Source organism: Lepidothrix coronata, unplaced genomic scaffold (genome assembly GCF_001604755.1).
Source record: "Lepidothrix coronata isolate B3197 unplaced genomic scaffold, Lepidothrix_coronata-1.0 Scaffold10, whole genome shotgun sequence".
Classification (NCBI taxonomy): Eukaryota; Metazoa; Chordata; class Aves; order Passeriformes; family Pipridae; genus Lepidothrix; species Lepidothrix coronata.
The window spans coordinates 1,747,788-1,771,571 of NW_016690190.1; the positions used below are offsets into that span (position 1 = coordinate 1,747,788).

Sequence of the window (23,784 nt, forward strand, 5' to 3'; positions counted from 1 at the left end):
TGCATTTATATTTAAAGTCAAAAGACAAAAGAATAGAAGCAGAAATTTATAAAGAATGAGAAACCTTTAAAATCAAACACTAAGCAAAGATTTTTTTCTCCACTGATAAAATCTGCTACACAGCCTGCTATGCTTTTCAAATCTAAGATTGTTTTGAAACACAGATGATGTTTGGAACCATCTCAAAACAGCACCAATATTCAGTTCTTTACCATAATGCTGATGCTGTTGCCCATAAAAAAGAAAGCTTTTAAATGGTGTCATTTTTCTAAAGAAGCAACAGTAATCTTTTATATATAAAATACCCTATGAACAAAAAAAGCTTACAAGAAAAATAAAGATTTAGCAAACTAAAGATGTGATAGCTGTAAAAGTAGACATAGAAACAGGGAAGTCCTGTTTAAATATATAACACAAAATATGAAGTAAATATGTTCTCTTTCTCCTAATCTTTTCTGAGAGAACCTAAAATTCTAAACAATGAAATGAAATAGCTTGAGATTCTTATTTCTCTTCATCATCTATACTTCCAGCCCATGACACTTCTCACAGGACTTGCCCTTCCTTAACAAAGATAAAGCATGTTTTCTTAGTTCTTATTTTTTCGTGTGACAAAGCGTTTCATATTCATGATTTTTTATTTCATTTTCTAAGAAGATCTAAAATTCTATGTAACACTGAAGGAAAAGAGGTGGAGCTATTACAGAAAGGGTACAGAGATTTAAAATTATCTTGCCAATCTTAAATGGTGTTTGCCATCTATTAGAACCAAAAGAAGTCAAGTCAGCACTGCAGGTGCTCATTACCACTGAAAAGCAACCCAGACAGTAGCCTCTTTGCCAGCAGGGGTTTTTTTTCTGCACAGGGGCATGGCTCAACCCATAGGCAGGTTCAGAGACTGGAAAAAATGTCATGCTAATGAGTCTGCTTGTAGAACCAGGACCCTACTCTATAAACGAGCCATGTGTACGTATTCAAACTAAGGATCATTTATTAAATAGTCCCCTTACATCCTAAGTAATACATAGCTAGCCACTGGTGTCTCCAACTTGATGGGTTGCAACTCCCTTAACTGTTATATTTCACTGTTTTCAGAGATGTTACTCCTCACTTACCCAAGTTTAAATAAAAGCCTTATTTTCTTAAGCAGCAAAGACACATAAACTTTTATCATACTTCAATATTAGTACTGTACAAAGAGCAATCATTCCAGAAACAGTTTTGTGAAGAAGGTCTTCAACAGGAACACTTGAGAATGGTGTAATAGGAAAAAGTAAGAAAATAAGTAAAAGGAAGCATCTGTTGGGAATTCTTCCAGCTATGCTTAACACATTTGGAAGATGACAGAGACATAATACGCGCAAGGCTAACACAGTAGCTTGTCACTTCTTATAAACATACTGAGGTGTTTTTTGGGCCATGATAATGTTTTCAGAAAAATACATGATATAGCTTGTTCTGCTTTTTCTCTATGAGTCTCAATGTACCTAAAGTAACTACTATTCCTATTTCACAGACAGGAAAATATGGGACTGATTGGAGAAATTACTCAAGTTGCTCAAGGTAATACAGTAATTCAGAGGTAGAAATTATAATAAGACCCAAGTTCAATGCAATTATATATAAGTTCTGTTAGAGATCAAAGATATATTTTTGTTTGTTCTAATGCATTTACATGGAGGATGCCCTGAAACCCAGAACCATAGATTTGCAAAATTGGTCTCAATGGCCTAAACTGCCACCACCTTTCAGAAAAACCTAAAAACATATCTAATAACAAAATAACATTATCAAAGCAAAGAGATTAAAATAAATGTTGTAAAATACATCAAGCTTACTAAGCAGATATCAGAACCACAAAATTTGTGCATAAGTCCTACTTTGCTAAACCTGGAGTCTCATTCTGCTATAGTTCAACAAACTTCATATTTTAAGATTAAAATACAGAAAGAAAATCAGATTTGGTCATTTGATCAGATGATACTGTTTAAAATGACAGTTGAAGAGATGGTTGCTATGTCCTAGGGATACAGTATAGATTGAACTCTGAGCTTTAACTGACACGGTGAAGTCTCTTACAGAAAAGCACTCATGAATCAGAATCAATATAGCTTTTATTTGGGGCAACTTTGCAATTCTGTGGGTTCTTTTTAGTACTTAAATTATTCAATAATTTCTTAATGAAAGCGTAGTTGACCAAAATCTAAGAATTATAATTAGGTGAGGTTGTTTATGGGAGGGAGCTCAATATTTGAAGGTGTAGAACCTACCGGCTTCAGTCCACTAAACACTGCATAAGCTTTATCAGATAAGCTCCTTTTGTGTAGTAAATCGTGAGAGTGAAATGAATCCAGAAGAAATAGTCCCAAGACATACAGTAAGAACCAGATTAATTGTAAATTAAAGAAATTAAAAATGGTCAAAGCAGAGATTCTATTTTGTTTTAAAACATCTTATTTCATCTCCAAATAGAGTTTGCTTATAAGTTTAATAAGGAATACTTTCTGAAGTTTGTAACTCATACAAGAACTCTTGAGGCCGAGATAAAACAGACAGGCATTTTTGCCATGTGCTCACATTCTTTGCTTTGTCTATATCCTGCTTGTGATAAAATTTCCAGTATTCAGTTCTCTTTACAGCTTTTTCTGAGTCATCAATTAAAAAAAAAACAAAAACAAAATCACACATAGACATTGGCATTCCTGTGTCTAATTTATGGAAAAAGCAAAATACCATTAAACATATCTACTAGACTCTATTTTATAAAAATCTACGATCATAGATTTAGCCTTGAGATGGCTCAGGAAAAAAAAAAAAAAGAATATTTCTCTACATTTCACCTAAATGTGGAAGAAACAGTTTAGGAAATTAAAGGAATATCTAAGGCCATGCATTTCACTTCCTATGATCTTCCTCATCTACCAGGAAGATATACACATATATGTAAATTGCTGCCCATCACAATTTCCACTTATTTTACCTTCTTTCTATACATGCAAGCATAGAGCTTATGCAGTCATATCTCCTAATTTTCTTCCTTTATTGATTCTGACTTTTTTACTGCTTTTAGGAATAAGAAAGAAAGCAACTTTTTTTGGACCAAAGATCATCTATTCAGGGCTTAACATTGGGAAAGTGAGAGCAAGACTACAAACAGCTAAAACTGGGAATTTCCAGTTTAATGGAAAATTCTGGTATTTTGATTATTCTGAATCAGAACAAACTATTTCAAAATTTCCCACAAAGCAGAAATTAAAAAAAAAAAAAACACTAAAAAATGCTTTCAGAAATGTTGAAACACATTTTGTTTCAGCTTTTTAGTTTTGTTTATTTAATATTACTTCTCATATTTTGTATTTTTGTATCACATTCATAACTATACCTCATTTCATGCCACTTAATTAATAAGTAATTGCCATAATATATTATAATTTTAAAAAATTTAAGTGTTTAAACTGTGAACAAATATATCCAGTAGCTGATGTATATCTCACTTGAGTAGGAAAATAAGTTCAGTATTTGGCTTTGTATCATTTTTAGCAGCATTTATTTCTGAAACTAGAATTAATATGGAGATATTCAAATTGTATTAATATTAATTATTAATATGGAGACATTAAAAATAGTAGCTACTTTAATTTGTACTATAAATTAAAATTACACTTTATTACATCAGAGCATTCTCACCATACTCTCTGCATGCTAGTTGCAAGCAGTAAAGTCCCAGCCACCTTTTGATCTCAGCAAAGCTATTATTCTTACTCTACAAAATGTGAAATACTCAGTAATTTCAATTTACAAGTCCATGGATTAATTCTGACCTGTTACTAACATCGATTCTTTCTACCACTACTGCCTACAAGCAGTAATTCTGGACTGAGTTTCTCACACATCCATCCTGCTCTTGAAACACTTATGCTTTTCTTCATCAGCAAATGCGAAAGGTTTCAATTTACATGACCCTCTAAAATTCAATCATGAAGCTCGCACTTTCCCTGTTCGCCCAAGTGAGAAACCGTTTTTCATGGCACTGCTCTCTCCTTAGTGTCTCTTCAACACTGGCAATGTAATGACAGCTCAGATTGCGTGCCCTCATCCTTCCCACCACATTTGTTACTTGGATTTCATCTAGCGACAACACTACTTAGGTCACCATGAAAAAGGTGTTTGAGGTTTTTTTTTTTTAAAAAACAAATGAATTAGTAAGATGATTTTGTTCTTGACTTCTCAACTTTTAACTTGAAAGGAATTTTCCATGATATACCTAACTAATCACTAACTTCAACACAAATTTCATATTAATAAGATACACCCCTTCACCAGCTTCTTCAAAAACAATCTTGTCTCTGCTATTTTCACATAATGAAAAACAGCTGTTCACCAGCCACCATGTTTATTGTCTTCTTCCATGCTTTATCCCACCATGCTCTTCACCCTATCACCCTCTCAGGTGATATCGATTATAGTGGTTCTATCTTGGTTCCAGAAAACTTGTAATCCCAATGTAAAAAATGAAAATCAGCTACAAATAACTGCATATAGGTAAGAGTGATCTAATACAGAAGAATGCAAGAGGTATGCACACTGGTTGCCTTATAGTTCAGACTTTTTCAGGCATTGTGACAATGCTTCTACCCTTTTAAAAAGGATTTAAGGAGGGACAATATATTAATTTGGATAAATGATTATTTCTAGTTTTGCTATCTTCTATAAAATGGAGTTGTCCCTGGAAAAATTGACATAGGAACTCTATAGCTTCAGAGCATGTTAGTGATGTCATACGGATATTCAAGTGTAAAAGATAAGGATCAGGACACATAAATTCCTAAATACCTTGTTACATCTCTCACTCATTTAATATGTCTTTGTGGTTATTATATCACTGAAGGTCATATTTAAGAAGCCAAACAAAAATATATGTGCTATATTCTTTTAATGTAGAATAACTATACACATTCCAATTAAATAATTTTTTTTGACCTGGACATCTTTTTGAGTATTTTGATGACTACCATAAACTCTGTAGTTAACAGGTGCATTTTATTCAAGGGAACGTATGTAACTGCATAAGCACTTTAAAACAAGAACCAAAAGAAATAAGTGAAGTATATCAGAACCTCAGGCTGGTGAGGTGCATTGAGGAAAAGTGTTCAGAATGGCAAACACGATTATCAGTTGTTTAGAGACACTATGATTCTCTGGTTACCCTGAAAGCCAAAAGTTGCATCTTCTACTGCATCCTGCTCTCATGCCAAGAAAGGCCTGGTGAAACCTAGGAGAAAGCAAGGAGTGCAGAGAGAGACAAGGGTTTGCAGCTCAGGCACTGGGGGAGTGGTATTCCTTCTGTTATTCAGGAAGAAAAAGGCAGAAGTATGGGCACCCACCTGTAGTACAGTAAAAGCAAAAAAAAAAAAAATATTGTCAGACCTTTGTTAATTTGTCATCCCACATTCTTCTGCAAGACTTGTGAAATAAGTGATACATGTACTATAAGTAGCATCAGGTTTTATCAAGCTATGTGTAGAATGGTGCCACTATGCAATGACCTCTGAAATGCAGAGGGAAGAATAAAATAGACCAGAATATTAAAATATAGTACCTGCAGTACAAATGTGTATTAGAATACTTGAACTATTAGTATTACCTGAACTAAGCAAACTACCTCAAAGCCCCTTGTGATTCTGCCTTTATGTTACATTAAAAGAAATCCCTTTCTAAGATTAATCAGCTTAGCTAACCATACAGTGTTTAAAACTGCACAGAGCAGAGTATTAGCCATTCATAGAGGATACAAATAACTAAATGTGTCCTTTCTGCCTGGCAAGCACCGTATAGTTCAAGGTGGATCTGAAAACTGAGAAGAGATCTGGGCCAACATGATCTCAATTGTTATTTTCAATAATAAAGTACAGCTAGCACCTCAGCATGCAACTCTCAGTTGAGTGGAAGCTAACAGGGACAAAATGCAATGTTCTGAAACAGCTTTTATGGAAATCATGCACTGTTTGTGACATGTATTTGGTCTCTGGAGATGCATTCTTGTTTAGTCCTCTACTTTTAAATGCCATCTTACAAATCCAAAGGGTAACAAGTACAAACTGTATCTATAAAACAACATCACAACTTTATTCTCAATAGCTAAGTATTGAAATGCAAGCATACATTATAAATAGAAAAACAGCTGGCTTGGAGCACATTGCAAGCCACTAACACAGTTGAGGGATTTGAATGACATCATAACCCGTGAGAGCATGTTGCTGGCCAGCTGGTGTTATTTATAATATACTCATAATTGAGGAAAAATAAAAAAGGCAAAACTTAGGTATTGCAGAACTAATAAAGTTGAATTCTCTCTTTCCCAGTGTCAAGTAAATTGTTATCAAGAGTAATTTGAAGATTACTACTCAAAAGGGGGGAAATCACATTGTAATTACAACAGCAGATTTAATATACACACTATAGAAGCCCCCCAAACTGGGCTACTTGTGCTACTATATTTATAGTACTGTAAATTCTAGGAAATTATACGATTTCCCCTGTGTGGTTGCTGAAAGATCACAAAGCTATTTTGCCCTATTTACAAGTAGCGCTTAACAATTTTGTTATTTTTAGCAAATTACAAACTGCTATTTTAGGGTTAATCACACAGAGAGTTGGAGGTTTTAATTGTTACTCAGCATATAGGCGTGCCAAGTTTAATAACGTAAAGACGCATTAAGAAAAACATAGATAACTGACTGCCTGCTTTTCTGTACTATATAAATAAAATACCTATGCCTCTATGCAAAAATAAAATGTGTGTATATACACAAAGGTATGCATATATACAAACATTGCCCCTAGGTATATAAGTTTTTATGTATTTGAAATGCAGACACACACACACATAAATACAAATGCACACACAGCTATCTGAAAGTTAACTAGAATACAGCTTCTTATTTTTCATGGCAGCACAAGCTCTTTTTGTCTGCTAACCCCTCAGTCACTAATTCATATTTTTTTAAAGGGAAAAAAATATGCTTCTGTGCTCTAGTTTTAAAATGCAAAGGTATGATGTTATTTGTCACCATGCCCAAAAAAGTCCTTACTCGGTAACTTTGCCAGAAGAGGGAGAGAGAGAGAAGGCAAATGCTCCCCCAGCTGTTTCCTGTCTACAGTGTCTGTGTAATGTAGATAAATGTGAGGATTTTCTCTAAATCCCTCTTCTGTTTGCTAAATCTCACTGTCACTGCTAAAATCAGAGCAGATAGAGCCTGCGCAATGGAATAAAGTCCTCAATATTGAAATGTGACATTGCTCTCAACATCTCACATCTCTCTGGATTTCTTTTTTCTCATCATTACTGCTAACAAATTCATTTCCAGACTTTGCACTTTTAAGAAGCAATGGAAAAAATCAACAGTCTTTCAACACAATTAGTTAAGTGCTGCTTGTGTGATTTCTTGAAGGTAAATCTTTATTACTATTTCAAATAATTTTTTAGTTTTATTTTGCTGTGTATTGTCTGCTTCTGGTTTGAAGAGTATTGTGCACTTTTCAATAACATTATTTTAGAACTGAGAATTATTTATAAATTGCTGAACATGCAATTTTATGTGATCTGGAAAATGGCTGTATGTAATAGTTGCAATTACATAGATGACTGTAAGGGTAAAGTATTGCATATACATGTCTTAAATTTCACTTCTATTCAGAGAACTTTGTAATATTTCAGTTATGTCATTATTAAAAGGTCCAATTACATCATTGTCTATATTGTTAATGAATGCTTCTGAAAACAAGAACTTTTAGCTATTTTCTGCAGGTGCAGGGTTTTAGAGGAAAAAAGGTATTATTCAAATGTTAAGTTTCTGCAGTTTTATTATACACAATTACAGAGAAAATGTTCATGCTTTCACAAGGAAACTTTCAAGGGATGTTGTCACTGCAGCAATTTTCTGGCAGCATCGTAGCATTTGCTTGTTTTTTGCTTTCATAAATTAAAAGTAAATGAGAAGTTCAGTTTGTTTTCTACATTAGAAACCAGCTGCGACTCTTGCTGACCTTGCATATTTGTACAGCTTAAGCAATTGTACATAAAGAAAATGGAAATTCCCTTACATGTTCATCTCCAAGTTCTCCCTTCTAGGGAGGGCTGTTTCAGGAAAGTTTGCATGTGAAGTTTCATGTTATGACCCTATAATTTCTGCACAATAATACAAACTGTCTTAGGTAAATTTGACTTCAGTAGGTGCATTGACCTCTGTTTCTGTCAATTGGCTCCAGTTCAACTTTCCATTATCAGCAAATTTACATCTGTCAAGAACTTTTTGTTTTTAATATTTTGCAAGGAGATTTATGCAGTTGAAAGAATTATCCTGTTTTAATTGTTTAAGGCCTAATTTTTTTTTTACAATGTCTTACACTTAAAACACACTTATCTCATTCCTTAATGACCTAATTACAGGTCTGTAATTGTAATGGATGAAATCATTCCCTTAATGTATAAGTGGGCATCCCTTCCAATATACTTGAAAGATGAAGATTTTTTTTTTTAAAGTATTGAGCAAGGCACTAAGAGACATAAAAGTAATGTGCTAGTTCCTCAGCTGTGCATCCTGCCAAGCTTCCTTGGAATCAATGGAACATATTGATTTAGGTTAGCATGTAGCCCAGATTCTTTACTCAAAGTTAACAGTATTTAAACCTTGATCCGCTCTAGAGTATATAGGCTTTATTTATATAATAATTACTAGTGAATACTGTTATTGCATAATAATTACATATTTCTACTATGATTTGATAATCAGGCCCACCCTCTCTGTAGTAAAATGTAATTTTGAGTATATATCTTTTGATTTCTTTCTATAGAATATACTGTCCATAAATATGTTACCCCACTCCAGGTATTTATAATTATTGCAGATGTTCTTACATGTTACTAAAATGACTGAGTATGTGAAGAATTCTTATGCACAACTTTTGTCAACTGATAGTTTTTTAGGCAAAGAGGACTTACATAGAAGAATTAAGAAGTAAATGAGATGTAGAGTGTTCATATATGACATTCCTTTGTGGTGCCACTCTTCTGGACTGTTAAAAGAGGAATGCAGCAAAAGCTGGCTATTTCACTGAAAAAAAAAGGAAATTCCAGCTGTGAAAATATGGTCATTCTATGCAACTAAAAGAAGTGCTTAACCAGGCTCATCTTGAACCTGTATTCAATTTCCTAATGTAATTAGATGCTTCAATAAACCCCACCCACATGGCAAAGCTTTTTCTTTTAAGCTCTCAACTTTCTAGTCAAATTGGGGATAATGTAAGTATTCTGCTTGATTGTAGAGAACCTGAAGCAATATTGGATTACAACTTTGTATTTTCTCAAGAATATTCCTCTCAGACATAAAGTGGAACTTTGATTTTATCACAAACATATTGAATCAATTAATGTTGTGTTTAATTAAAATGATGAAGTAAAGTTAAAGTTTTAAACTATGTTTTGGAAGTAGTTTTAATGAAACAGTACTTAATTTATCAAATAATTGATTGAACCCTAGAAACTTGTGAGTCTGTTTTCTTTTCTGCAAAGTTTTTACGTGTTTGAAAGTTCTTGACTGTTGTTAAATTTGGAGATAAAGTTAGAAATTCTCTGTGGTTTATACTGTGCAGCCTTTTTGGCTTCCACTAAAGGAAAAACAGTAGATAATCTGTTTTGTCATAGTTCAGTGCTGATATTTATCTGAAAATGCAAGCCAGCTGAGAAGTCTTGAAAAATAAAAAATTGTTAAATGTCTAAAATTTATGTTTATTTCTGGACCAAATGTTATACGAGAACAAATTGCTAAATACATAATGTTCTTGTATTTGTAATGTCTTTCAGCTTTCTGAGGCAGTGTGCTAAACAGCTTTCTGCTTTACCTCCTCAGAACTGGGAACCATCTTAAACTGCAGGTGCATCACATTTATCTTATAAATTCAAAAATATGGCAAAGGAAAAAAGAAATTGTTGTTGTTAAGATATGGAATCATTACAGGAAATAATGCCTCGTTACCATCATTCATTTATAATCTAATCTTTTTCCATCTGCCATTGCAGTCATGTCTGTGCACTCAAGCTTGTTGGGTTTTGCATGGCAAAGTTGGCTAAAGACTCTTGTGAATGGGAAAATATTTATTCATTCTTTTTTATAATACATCATGGGATTTAGATTTGTTCGTTATTGTCATAGTGGAAATAGGGGACTCATCTAGCAAGGTACTAAGATCCCTTGCCAAGCAAATAAGAATTCTTAAAAGTTATTGACTAGAGAAGACTCAATATCCCACTGGATCAGATCCCAATTGATCAGACAATAGACAATTTCATCAGTTTTTCAAAAGTTCAGTGAAGAAATAAGATTAAATGGTCCCTGAAACCCTGAAAGAAACTTCAGGGAAGATTAATCATTTTACTTCAATTACTTTGTACTAGTTTGCTAATACAAAGCAGTTTTAAGCCAATTTTAACTGTATGTGGAAGACAGATTTGTAACTTCTTACCTGACTGCAATACTGATGTTAACCTTGAAAGAGAATGAAATTAAATTCAGATTTACACCTTTTGAAACTAGCATTTTTGGCAAGCGATCTAAGTAAGTTCAGAGTATGCATTAAGCACATTCTTCAGTGTCCTGCTACTACAGGTAAATAGCTCTTCCTAATATTAAAAAAAAAACCAAAAACAAACCCATCTTCTTTGATATGTTGGGTAAGATCTTTGGACATAAATTGATACTAAAGGAAGTGGATAAATGGAATGGTGCAAGTTTACACCCATTGAGGATTGGCCTTTCTTCAATCATAAGTACAGAAAAAAGATAGTTTATAACCAAATGCAAATGAGAAAAGAGTGATCATCTCTGTGTATACCTCATAGCCACTCCTGACTAAGAGGATATAATGGATGCCAATGAAGCATGACTGCATTTCTCAAATGCTTCCAGATATTTGCCTGTTAGTAACAGGAGACTGTAAGAGTCACTGGTTGTGGTTCTCTACTATGGAAGGTCCCACATCAATTCCAGTAACACTGGCAAGCTGTACCTTGAAACTTTTTTTGGTTTGTCCTGGTATTTTCCTTTTTAAGGTACCTGGAGAATCATGGAGTCCTAATAAAGAACTCTCTTCCTATTAGGCCAAATCTCCTTCCATTCAGTTTACAGCCATTTATTCCTGTGCCAGTGCTGGCTTTTAGTTTAAATAGTTCTTCTCCATCATATGCCACCCCCATTTCCCACAGTACATTGGCAGGCAAATTTCATATTCCCTCAGCTTATCTGTCTAAGACAAACAAATTCGAAGTTCTCTTCCTTACTTCTATCACCCCAGGCTTCCCTTTGCCTGTCTATTGCACTTCCCCATATCCTCCTCTTTCAGGAGCAACCATAAATTGTAGTCACTACAGGGTTCCCTAACTTACATGTGAATGTTCACCAGAGGAAATATTCAGTTCACAAAATACATGGACTGGAATATGTAGACCATTACAAAATTATGATGAGACATTTCCTGATAGAACAGTTATTGTCCAAGAAATTATAGTACACATTCATGCTCAGCTCACGAGGGTGCAGGAGTTATTTTCTTTAAGACTCTGTTGGGAAATTCTGACACTGCTTTTGCTTCCTTGGCAGGTGAAGATGCACACTGTGTCCTACACCCATTTCTTCTACCTTGGGCTGTGTTTGCTTACCTTAACCAGTTCTGTTGCTGCTGGCCCAGAAACACTCTGTGGTGCTGAGCTGGTTGATGCTCTTCAGTTCGTGTGTGGAGACAGAGGCTTTTACTTCAGTAAGTCAACCTTTTCTTTCATTCAACTGCTAAACTTTTCCATGTAATCCATTGGAGTCTTCTACTCCTCTAAATGGGCTTAGCTATGATCACCGAGGCTGCCGACTATGACTAGTATCCTTTATCTCAGAGACACTCAAGACTTCAATTACCATGAAGTCTCAGTAAAGAATAAATTTTTGCCTGTGTTCAACCTCTCTGAGCTTCTGATGAATTTTGCTTTTCAGACTTCTTATTGTTTTTAACCACTTTCCAGCTGCTGCTATTCCTCCTGCTACATTACTGTTTTCCACTGACCTGTCACTGAAATTAAATGAATGAAAGCACATACTAGACCCAAGACATTCATGAGGCAGAGGTGCATGTACCTGTTATGTCAGACTACTAGTAAACAGTTTAAATACACATTGTATCATATTAAAAACACATTAGCTTCAACATCTGGTTTGAAAAAAAGAAAAGTTGGACGGCAGCAAGCTGAAAGTTACCACGTCCAAGGATCCACATGCTTCATCAGTTAAATACAGGTGGAGGAGAATTCATGCGTGGTGAGATAATAAAGACTAACACCAGTACAGGCAACAGATAAAATTAACTCTGCGATTGTGTGGATCAAGAAATATTCACCTTGTAAGTAATAGAAATCTATTTCTGATTTTCAGTTATTTGCTGCTCAAATAACAAAGTTAATGAAACTTTTATCTAGGAATATACATTCATTCTGAATGCATTCATTAACATACTTGTTCAAAACATCCTAGAATTTTTGTTCTTATAGCCTCTGAAGCTAGCATTTACTTTTAAAAACAGTACGTGCTTCTCTGATGTTCTTTTCTGAGGTTATCCATCCTTCGTGTCTAGTAATAATTCTTGTCTTCTAAGCTATCATTTTTCGGTTTTTGATCATACCCACCCTATTCCTATTAATTTCTATTCATGGAGTTATTGCTTTCAATATTTACTCCTTGCTTGCAATAAAAGCAGAAGTTCAGATTCTTGCACTTCTAAATTATAAAAAATCCTAATTTCCTCAACATATAAATTGTAGACATTTTCACATTTTCACTATCTTCTTGGTACATTCTATTATAGTTCACTTTTGAAACTGGGCACCTTGGTTTTGTATATGCAAAGTAATTCACTATTCACAAAAGAACCTTTCTTTTCTGTATTTAACACTTTAGTTATTGTTAATGAGCATCTATTCTAGGCTGCTGTTGAACTTAGTATTCTGGTGCTAAGCACAATATTGAAACTACTGGAATCTCTCATAAAGGAATTTACATTTTTCTACCAACTCTTTAGGTGTTCACTTATACATCAAAATTTGTTATATTTATCAGCAGCTCCGTTACACTTAAGGGGTTATTTGAGTGCCCTACAAATACTTTATGGCTGGAATGAATGTAAAGGAAGACTGACACCTCCCACTCCTGTTTCTGCACCAGAAAACAATGAGATATATACTACATCCTTAGAAGAGTATAGCATTTTTTCTTTTACTGTGTATGTATCTTAGATGTTTCTCTCCCAGCAAAGTCTTTGCTGCTTGTTCAGAGAGCTATCATTCTTGTTTACCACTAGAGTAGCTGTTACTGCCAAGCTGTCAGACCTACTGTTATGTGTACTTTGTGTTCCTCAAGGTAAGAGGTTATGTGAAATGCCAACCATTAGCAATAAATCTCTTTGTTTTCAATCTTGGTTATTGTAAGGTTTCACAATCTGTTTCAAATCTCTACCCTAATCTAAGTCATCCTTACTTTAAAATAACTGAATGGGTTTCCAAAGTTTCAAAGGAGATCATTACTCTCGCAATCTTGATTTTTTTATCTGCTGTCAGTTAAGACTTTGTCTTAAGTTTTCTCCGTTTTTTTTTCACATTCTGAGTTTCCACTTGAAGTAATGTAACCTGACACCATAAATGTTGACCTTGTTTTATATGGAAAAGTGTGGAAGATTTTACTTACGAATGACCACTTTTAGGAAAGTCTTGCAAAGTTGTAATCAACATACTGCGGTTGCATCATTCAGTAGGAATTTTATGAAGCTGATATGTATGTGGCCCCTTGGATGCTAAGTAATGTGTGTCCTCTACCTGAATACTTCTGATTCACAAGGAAGCAATTTAGTCTGTTTTAGCCTTCTCCTTAAATCTAAAACACAGAACTGGAAAAAGTAAGCCCAGTAACACTGGTAAAGCAAATAGCAAATGTACTACCAAAGCTAGTGAATATTTTTCTTTTGTTGTAAAGAGTATGTCAATTAAAGTAGTGTTTTAAGCCTTCCTTTCTCATATTCTGATTCCTTTAAATAAAGTGTAATCAATGGTAGTGTTTGCCTTTAACTTGCACAGGAAATAGCTGTGAGGGAAGCTTTTTCTTCCATCATTCTGTATTTCACTAGAGACTCCAAATATAAAGAATACCTTTTGGCTGAGGTGCAACTCCTGGTTCAGATTCAAGGTCAAAGCTTCTGACTATTCCTTGGGAGCTGTGGGTGGAAATGAAGATAGAAATAACTGTATTACTTTCTGTTGAAATTCTGTACTTCACAACCACAAGGCTATATCTATGGCTAGGACTGGAACACAAAAATTTCCTTTATATAGTCTACTTTGCCCAGCTTTCTAGCTATAAAAGGAAACTCTTTACAGCTTCTCAGGAGATGCCCCAGCTGCTTACCACACACAAAGGAAAGTATTGACTTCAAGAGGAAGTCAAATGTGGTTTCTACCACTCTTTCTTCATGAGATAGACTGTCAAGAAGCATTTTTAAAGTTTTTTTAGGGGAGAACACTGCACAAACCCCAAAATAGAAAATTTGCTTTTTTCCTTGGTCACACTTAATTCCAACAGGCAGTGGCTACTCCTCAGACAGCTTTTTTTTCTCCCAAGATTCACCAGAGAAAAGCAGTTTGTTGCCACCTTTTATCTAGGAACATCTCTCTAGGAGAACTTCTGCTGCTCAAGTTCCTGTGTGCTAGGTTTTGTTGGGAGAAGCCAACAGAGAGCCTGGCCACAAGTGGCTACACTTAAACACAGCTTTTCTCAATTAATGTTTCTCTAGTCTCAAAACCTCTGGATTCAACAGTCATGAAGCAAAGTGGGATGGCTTCATCATTCACTTGAATTTTAATGTCTAGGAAGGTCTACCATGACACACTTATTACAAAACAATGGTGAGAGCAGAGAATGTTGGAAAAACTAAAAGGACAAATAACAGGAAACTTACAGAAGTGATAACCGAGAAGGGGATAAATTTTACCTGAAATAGTCTAGTCTTATCACAGGAATTTACTTTGTAGATTAGTCAAAAAATTATTTATTTATTTATACGTGTTGAATTTGCTGGACAATCATTTAATTCTTTCTCATACTCTTTCTTGAGGACTATTACTACCACGAGAAAGGAAAGCTTATGTAGTTTTCTCTACGGAGAAAATGCTATATTCTTTTTGATCTAGTTTATTCTCCTTTGAAAATACACCTTTTCCAATAAATACATAGCAATCTGGCTAATAATACATATGAGTGTTAATAAAGAAAGAGGTTTTTTATTTCCTTAGACATTTTCAGTCTTCTAACTTTTAAAGCCCAGTTAGATGGCAACATCTATTTGAAACCATGACAATCAACTTCATGAATTAAAACTCTATCTTTTTTTTCTGTTAGAAACACTGCTTTGGTCTTATGTTGAATCTTCTGAAGTATCACTTGTATAGAAAAGAAGGAGCAGAATTTAGATACCTGAGACAATGGAGTTCCTCTGATATTCTTCAGAGAATGGAGAATGATCTAGCACATGCTTCCATATGTGAAACAGTGAATACCATAAAATATGTTTTTTTCTGGTATCCAACTTAATGTTCCCTGTGTCAACTGCTTTGTGGAGAATTATTGCAGATTTTTTCTACATTTTTTGTCCAATAAGACAACCAAAATTGTGTGTTGTCCTTTGGAAAATCCCCAGCTGTGCATAATGTAAGACTAGTAGTTTATAATTATCAGAAAATCAGAATAAGAACGTGAACATAATTTTGGGTAATGAGAGCTGTCATCAGATCTCATTGCTTTGTAGAACTAAGGTGTATGTGGAGGAATTGCTGCCTTAGAAAAGAGGAAATAAGTGGTATAGCAATAGGCAATTACATTTGGCTTCTTCCATTTCCCTTTAGTTAAGAGCTTCTTGTTTACTTCAGAAAATCTGCTTTTAAGATGTTATTAAAGTTTCTAGGCCTGTCAAACCTATCAACATAATTACAAGAGATGGCATGGCACTCAGTTCTTTAAGTACTCCATACCTGTAGGAGCTATGAGTCATTAGCTCCTCTCTGCATCCCTGATTGAAAGGAGCATTAGTGTTAGAAGCCCAGCAGAGGCATGCTGAAAAGCTGCCATGGACACACACAGACTGTGGTGTCAGTGACAGTCTTACAAATCTTTGCAAAAAAGTGCTGGTCATCTTGGCTATGTTCATACAGCAAGATCTAAGAGTGTTTTTAAGTTTCTTGGTCTGGCTACATGCCCCATTCATGTCCAAATACTGCATCCATGGAAGATTTGGGTGTGTCAATCTTTATCCCCAGGTTTCTTACTTTCCTTATAGGAAAACTAACCTGGAAAGGAGCTCTAGCCAAGTCTGAAGAGTCAGTGCTCAGGGAATCCGAACTATAGGCACATTTACTAATACATACCTCTGTAAGAAAGACAGCTCTGTCCTCTGGAATGGTATCACTGTATAGCCAAATAGCTGACACATAAGTTTGATATGTGCTTTGTTGTTCCTGGTAGTAAACACTGAGGAAGTTCTCTGAAAACACACCAGTCTTTGAAAGAATTTTCTTATTTTTTACAACATTAACAAAGGATAGGGAGTGTTCATAAAGTCTAACCCTAGTTTAGTGAGGATAATCTTCTTAAGTTACCTCTTTAATAACAGAGAGAGAGGGTCTGCCTTCTTTCTCCATGGATCACACAGTGAGTCTAGGAGGATTTATCCTCTAAAACACACTAAATTTAGACCCTGCTAGCAGGTCTTCTCTGCAGCTAGTTCCTCAGGTCACCAAGGATTTAATAATTTTTCAACCTTTTCATTAAGCAGGACTGTAGTAGTGATGATAATTTTAATGAAGTGACTGGAAGCAAATAATTGATCAAAATTTCAGCAAGAAACAACTCTGCAAAAAGCGTCTCCTACCAAAACCAAAGAAGTACAGTTTCTCCAGAAGTTCGATTTATACGTGTCTTTATTAGCTGTTAGATGTTAGAGATGCTAGTGCTTTTTATGATGTTTACCTTTTTTTTATGCACTAGACCAAGTTCCAGATTTGGTTTCAAGTAACGGGAAGCTGTTATTTGACATTTGATTCCCTAACTGCTATATGTGTATTTAATACATTGTTTAGTCTCATGTTGGATAAAGTCACTCAAAGAAGCACTTGGCAAGATCAGCATGAATTCTTGGCATAGCTGCCCCTCTTACTTTTCCACTGAATCTTAAATACCAAGAAAAACCCTTCGCTGACTTCAATTCATACGCTTTATGCGATTGGCCAAAACTTTTGTATATAGACCTCTGCATTTGTTCTGGTATTAATGATGCATTTGCAGTGCTTGATCAACAGTAACAAAAGTCACAAAGCAAATGACACAGTTTAGCAGAACTACACACTCTCTTAATTAAAACCTTTTGCACTGACTACTTGTGCATCTAGGGCGATCTATACGGAGTGCTCATTCAAAGATGGAAGTTCATACAGCCATTTCTCTAGGGTTTATTCAGCACTTTAGCTCTCATGCATACTTCAAACCCCTCACATCACTGAAAATCAAATAGAGACTTAGAGCCATTTTTTTCTCAGATCTTTGCTAAAAAAGGATGGATCTGAACTTGTTTACTAAACCATACCCAAATGCCAATACTTAGCTGTGGTACAAACTTAATTGTTAAAAAATATGACAACAAATGCAAGGGGGTAACCAACAGTTAAGTAATTTCTCAGTCTAGAAATCAAGACAAAAGAAATATCACGCATGTATACTTATTGAAGAATGTATGCTAAATTTATCCCTGGTAATAACCACAGGAACTTCACTGTCAGGAGGAAGAAAAAGCCATTAATTCATACTTTCTTTGTGGTGCATTTAATGCAAAACTACTATGAAAGATAAAGCTCAAGTACTGGGTCTAATTGTTAAGTAATGACAGGCACATTTCATGTTTGCATCAGTGAATGAGGTTCTGAGTATAGGAATTTTAACATATATGTAGTATTTGGAGGGGCCAGAGGGTCACTCCAACTTATGGACAGTTAAATTCCTACAAAAATAAGATCCAAGTCTGAGATACTTGCTGTGTTTTCTGATTGAATACCATGTGCAGACAAATTTCATGTATTTTCAATGTTCTTGCTCATACAAGATAGAATGGAAGGTGTTCATGTTAATTCCTTTCCTAGTGAAAACTGGAATAGATTCCTGTCATCAAAGAAATAATTTAGAGCTCAGCTCTCTCTTTCTTTTCTTTTTTAATGTTTCCCATCTTACTTTTGAAATTCAGCTGCCATCCCAGTCTTCCCATTTCTGCAAATTAACTCTTCTACAATAATAGGATGCTTCCAAACAGCAGAACCTTCTGCTTCCTTATGTGCCCATAAAAGTGTGGAAGTGGGGAAAGAGTGCCCTCTTAAAGCACTTCTGTTAGGAAGTTATGACTCGCACACAAATCTGAAGTTATTTTTTTTTTATACAGAACTATTTGTTTATGGTGTTTGTGTCTTTGTGTGTTGGGCAGAAATTTACACAAGGTTGAGTCTGCAGGAAAAAGAAGGGGTTGCCTCAAATCATTCTGACTTAACCCAGCTCACTGAACAAAACTTATGCATGTCTTCTTTCTGAAAATAAATATTCTAAGAATACTTATTTACTATTTCTATCTCCAAAAAAGTAAACACTTAATGCCCCTAAATCCCATAAACAGCAAGTTGTAAGTAAAACTATTGAAAATTGTTTTGATGTCAAAAGAATGTTAATTAACAGCCATAGCCTGCTAAGGCAATGGATAAAACTTAAGTTACACACAAAAACTCTGCATGTCATGTGTCTGTATTCTAAAGATTATTTTAAAATATGTGGCTTATGCAAAGGTGTAAAAAGCCTAAGTGTTGTGGGGAAAAATGTAGAGAAGATGCCATTCTGGTTGCAGATCTGAAAAGATGAGTACATTGCTAATTATGTTTGATAGCTGCGTCGTACCATGTATAATAAATTCAATTTACAAAAGAGGGATATTTTTCAGACTTGTCTCAGCCCCATCAAGATGACTAGGCATGAGTTTCTACTCTTATAACGAAATTTTTACAGCTTCCTTTTGTAAGTTTTCATTGATTACTTCAGGTTACATAAAAACTAATAGGGACATCTATTTTAGGTTACCACAGCAGATTTAAGTTGTATACGTTTCACACCTTGAAACTTTTGTGGATGAGTAAGATGTAATAAGTTGTTTCTACATCCCCTGAATTCCTGAATTACTAGTCAACAGGTCTTCCATGAAAAAAACTTAGTTTTTCCTACGTATTTCAAGTTTTATGTTTCTTTCCATTAAAGTTTCCAGCCTTTCACAGACATATTTAGTTTGGCAGGAAGAATCTGGTGACTCATAGACTGAAGAAATTTGAGAGCAAGCTACTGAAAATGTATCTAATTTCTTCTTGTGTAATTTGGGAGCAAGCTACTGATAGTATGTCTAATTTTCCTAGTTTAATCAGATGTATTATTGGCAAATACATGTCCTGAATAAAAGCCATGTTTATTTCTGAAATATATAGCTAAGATTAAATGCAAAACCATGATATATTTGCTTTTAGAACACTTCTGGGTTTTTTCTAATTGTTTCTGTCATTTTACTCTAAATCAATGGCCCTGAACGAAAAACAGAGGTATTAGTGAAACAATTTGCATTACAACCCTACTTATATTTTGTAAATCAGTAATATCAAAGTGTTCCTTATGATGTTTTTGGTGGTTTTTTGTTGGATTTTTTTCTTTTTGTTTCAAGGAAGGATAAGGGTCTAGGAAGAATAGGATGCTCTTATACCTCCATGATTCATATAGAGAAGGAGAGATGTATTAGAAAAGTTCTCCTTTGTATTTTACATTATTGACTATATTGTTCATTTCATGTCTGTTCAGACAAAAGATTTTTAAATTCAGATCTTTCTAGACATACATCTTTTTCATTTATCTACATACCTTCTGAATGGTAAAGACTAAACAGAGTTTGATCCAGAATAAGAAGCTTCTGGTTCAGACTAGTTCCATCTGCTTTTGGACACTTAAATGAGGATTCTGAATCAGCAACCTACTCAAGCTACTCAGTCAGTGAGAGGACTAACAAACTTTCAGAGCTCTCATTAAGTTATGAATATCCTGTAGGATATACTTTTCCTTCTCCACTAAATTAAACAAGGCAATCATATCCTTACGCTAGTTAATTCAGTTGAGTAAAGAGCCTAAATTTTTGCTGGGATTCAAAACCATAAAATGAACTTCATTGTAGAGATAAGGATACACTCATACAGACCACATTTCAGATCAAAGCAAAACCAAGCTTATTTTAGCTACCACGGTATTATACAGTTAAGCAAAACCTAGAATGTGCCTTGTCCAGGTAACACCGGTTAGAGCTGCTGCTTTGGCCTTTAAGAACTCCCAGGCCTTAGTCTGACGAAGTGTGAATCCTGTTGGAGAGCACACTCCACCCTGAGACAGGAAAAGTACAAGGGAAAAGCTTATCCATCTTTTTTTTCTTGATATAATAGATAGAATATACTCTTACATGCCATACTAAGTAAAATTCCTTCATGTTTTATTCCTGCATAAGACAAGGTGCACTTACCCACACATAAGTAAGGAAGCAATTTTTTACACTGCTGTCCACACAGGTTCATTTCTATTCCTATGAATATTCATTTCCCAACAGGTTTTCAAGAAATTGAGACAATAGTAATAATATTTAAAACCTAGAGTGACGTCTAAATATCAGATGTCATTAAAGAACCATTTTCTCTGTTAAAATGCTGTGCATTCCATCATGGTACCATCGTGGAGAAAAGACACAAAATGATGCTCAAGTATAGTTTTGAGACGCTCATTGATACAAAAGGCATAAGTGTTTTCAGATACTCAGGCAATGAAACATTCAAGGTCAGTTTGGACAGGGCTCTGAGCAACCCCATCTAGTTGAAGATGTCCTTGCTCACTGCAGGGGGTTGGACTAGATGATCTTTAAAGGTGTCTTCCAACTCAAACTATTCTATGAATTTGAAGATTTAAAAAATAGTTGCTGCTGACCCAATGAGCTCATCCATTAAAGCAATAATCTGACTGAATTAAGAAAGAACACCACCTGTGGTTGTAAGCCATTCAATGAGTAGAAACAACATCATGAAGCACCTTTACCTCCTCACTTCAGCTCCCCACTTCACCCAAGGCAATATAGAAAAAGCACAGATCCACTTCAAAGATAACCACATTTTATGATCTTCTCTAATGTGATTGCTTTGCAAGGAACAGTAACCACAGTAGTTAAAATTTCCAAACCATCTACAGGGGGAGAAAGTGTACTTTAGGTTGTTCAGATATTGATAAATCTTTTCAATAACTGTATTGTTTTGAAGCAGAGTATAGCACTAAAAACAAGAAAGTATTAATTATGTTTTCTATGAATAAACATGTATATAATTTAGTTTATTTCAATGTTGTGCAATGTACCATTCCAAGCTGATTTGGTTTGAGGGAAATGGGATAGAAATGAGGCTAGTGTTTCCACAACATCCTCTTACTTCAGTTATGTGTTTACTTCTGCATTTAAAAGGCATGAAGGATGATCTCGTATGAGATACATGAATGATTTTCATACACTTAAGGAGTTCCACCACTATTTCAGGAATTACATGCAGAGATTTAATATAGCTATCCCAAGACACAAACATTAAGAAAATGGAATGGTTAAGATAAACTGTTCATTCAAGAAAATGGGAAGATATTTTCTAGAATTTGATCCTTATCTTTCTTTTTTTTAAACAATAGAATGAAATTCTACAACTTCATCTCTAATGGCATTAAGTCAACTATCCTAATTTTTCTTTCAAAGTCATTTTATTTCAGTTTCGAAAGCACTAGGACTTGATGCAATAAAATACAACTATTTCCTGTTATCGCTAAGATGAAGAGTAATAAAATGATCAGAATTCATAAGTGGTGATATTCTTTTTGTCTGCTGTTCTTTTCAAATAGAAATTTCTATTCTGATGTGAAACAGATGAAGTTCAAATCAGTGAAAAAAGACCAATTTTTTTTTAATAAATAACACTGATCAAGAATCAAACAACGTGCAAAAGATTTCAAATGCAAAATAATCATATTTGAATTATGAAACAGGTGGGAATGCCGTGTTGATTTTTTTAGAAGGTAATACTTTTTTAAAATGTATCTCTACACTCTCATACGGCAGAGGATAGAGACAGTGGCACGGAAAAGTTGATATGTAGCATAATAAAGAAGGGACGAAGATGATGCCAAACCAGGGGAAAATAGTAATGTTAATAGTCCAGGCTGGCCCTGTCCAGGAGTTTATTCACTTCATAATCCAAAATTGGGAGTCCATGGATACTCAAAGTTATCTGCTAACTTCCATTGGCTTTGGCTCAGTTCATTGAGGATAGTGGAAGTTAGTCTGAGGAAATCTATTCCATGAGTTCTCTACTCATGGAAGAGTACTCTACTCACTAAAGAAAACATTGATCATTGATTTTCCTAGGTCTTTTGGCCATAAGTATCATTGCACCACAAATATTTTCCCTTGACTGGATTCCCACTGCTTTCTAACCAGTCACCTGTTTTTCCTAAGAAATACCAGCTGAACTTCTGATATTTTTCTTTCTGTGTTATAAATATAGCAAAAAAACTCTTTTGAGCAATCAATAGATACTGTTTGTTTCTGATTTGAAAAGGGTACTTGTACATCAAAAAAAAAAATTTTTAACATTACTCAAACCAACCTGAAATGTCTCTAGTGTAATTTTAAAGTTCATCTACTATTCATGGGGGAAAATTATCATCGAGTCCAACTCCTGACCCTGCACAGTACAGCCCAAAGAATCACACCATGTGCCTGAGAGCATTGTCCAAACACTTCTTGAGCTCAAACAGGCTTGATACTGTGATTATTTCCCTGGGGAGCTATCGCAGTGCTCAACCACCCCCTGGGTGAAAAACCTTTCCTTAATATCCAGCCTAAACATTCCTTGACACAGATTCATGCCATTTTCTCAAGTCCTGTCACAAGAGTGAAGAGATCAGTGCCTGTCCCTCCGGTTCCCCTCATGAGAATATTGAAGATCACAATGAGGTCTCCCCTCAGTCTCCTCTTTTCCAGAATGAACAAACCGAATGTCCTCAGCAGCTCCTCATATAGCTTCCCCTCCAAACCCTTCACATTTTCACAGCCCTCTTTTATATGCTCTTTAATAGCTTAAGGTTTTTTATAATTTTTGTGGTGCCCAAAACTGCACACAATATTCAAGGTGAGGCCGCCCCAGTGCAGAGCAGAGCAGGACAATCCCCTCCCTCGACCCACTCGCGATACTTTGCCTGATGCTCCCCAGGACACAGTTGGCCCTCCTGGCTGCCAGGGCACTGCTGACTCATATTCAACTTGATATCGACCAGGACCCCCCAGGTCCCTTTCCACAGTGCTGCTTTCCAGCCTCTCATTCCCCAGTCTGTACATACACAACCGGGGTTGCCCCATACCAGGTGCAAAATCTGGCACTTGCCCTTGTTAAACTTCATGTGTTTGCTGATTGACCCTCTGTAATTTGTTGAGGTTCATATATAACTGTTTGTTGAAGTGCCTAAATGAATCTAGATTTTGTGGCAGGTAGATGCCTACATCTAAGAAATTGAAAAC

General features: G+C 35.1%; 1 protein-coding gene across 1 annotated transcript in view; it reads left to right on the top strand.

Moving 5' to 3' along the window:
- Positions 1-7,142: 7,142 nt before the first annotated feature.
- The window catches only part of IGF1 (insulin like growth factor 1), a 47,759-nt gene continuing 31,117 nt past the window's right edge, over positions 7,143-23,784 (top strand). Inside the window, exons 1-2 of the mRNA XM_017804901.1 lie at positions 7,143-7,451; positions 11,655-11,811. Coding sequence (XP_017660390.1) covers positions 7,389-7,451; positions 11,655-11,811 — 220 coding nt within the window. The 5' untranslated portion in view covers positions 7,143-7,388. The remainder of the gene's footprint in view (positions 7,452-11,654; positions 11,812-23,784) is intronic.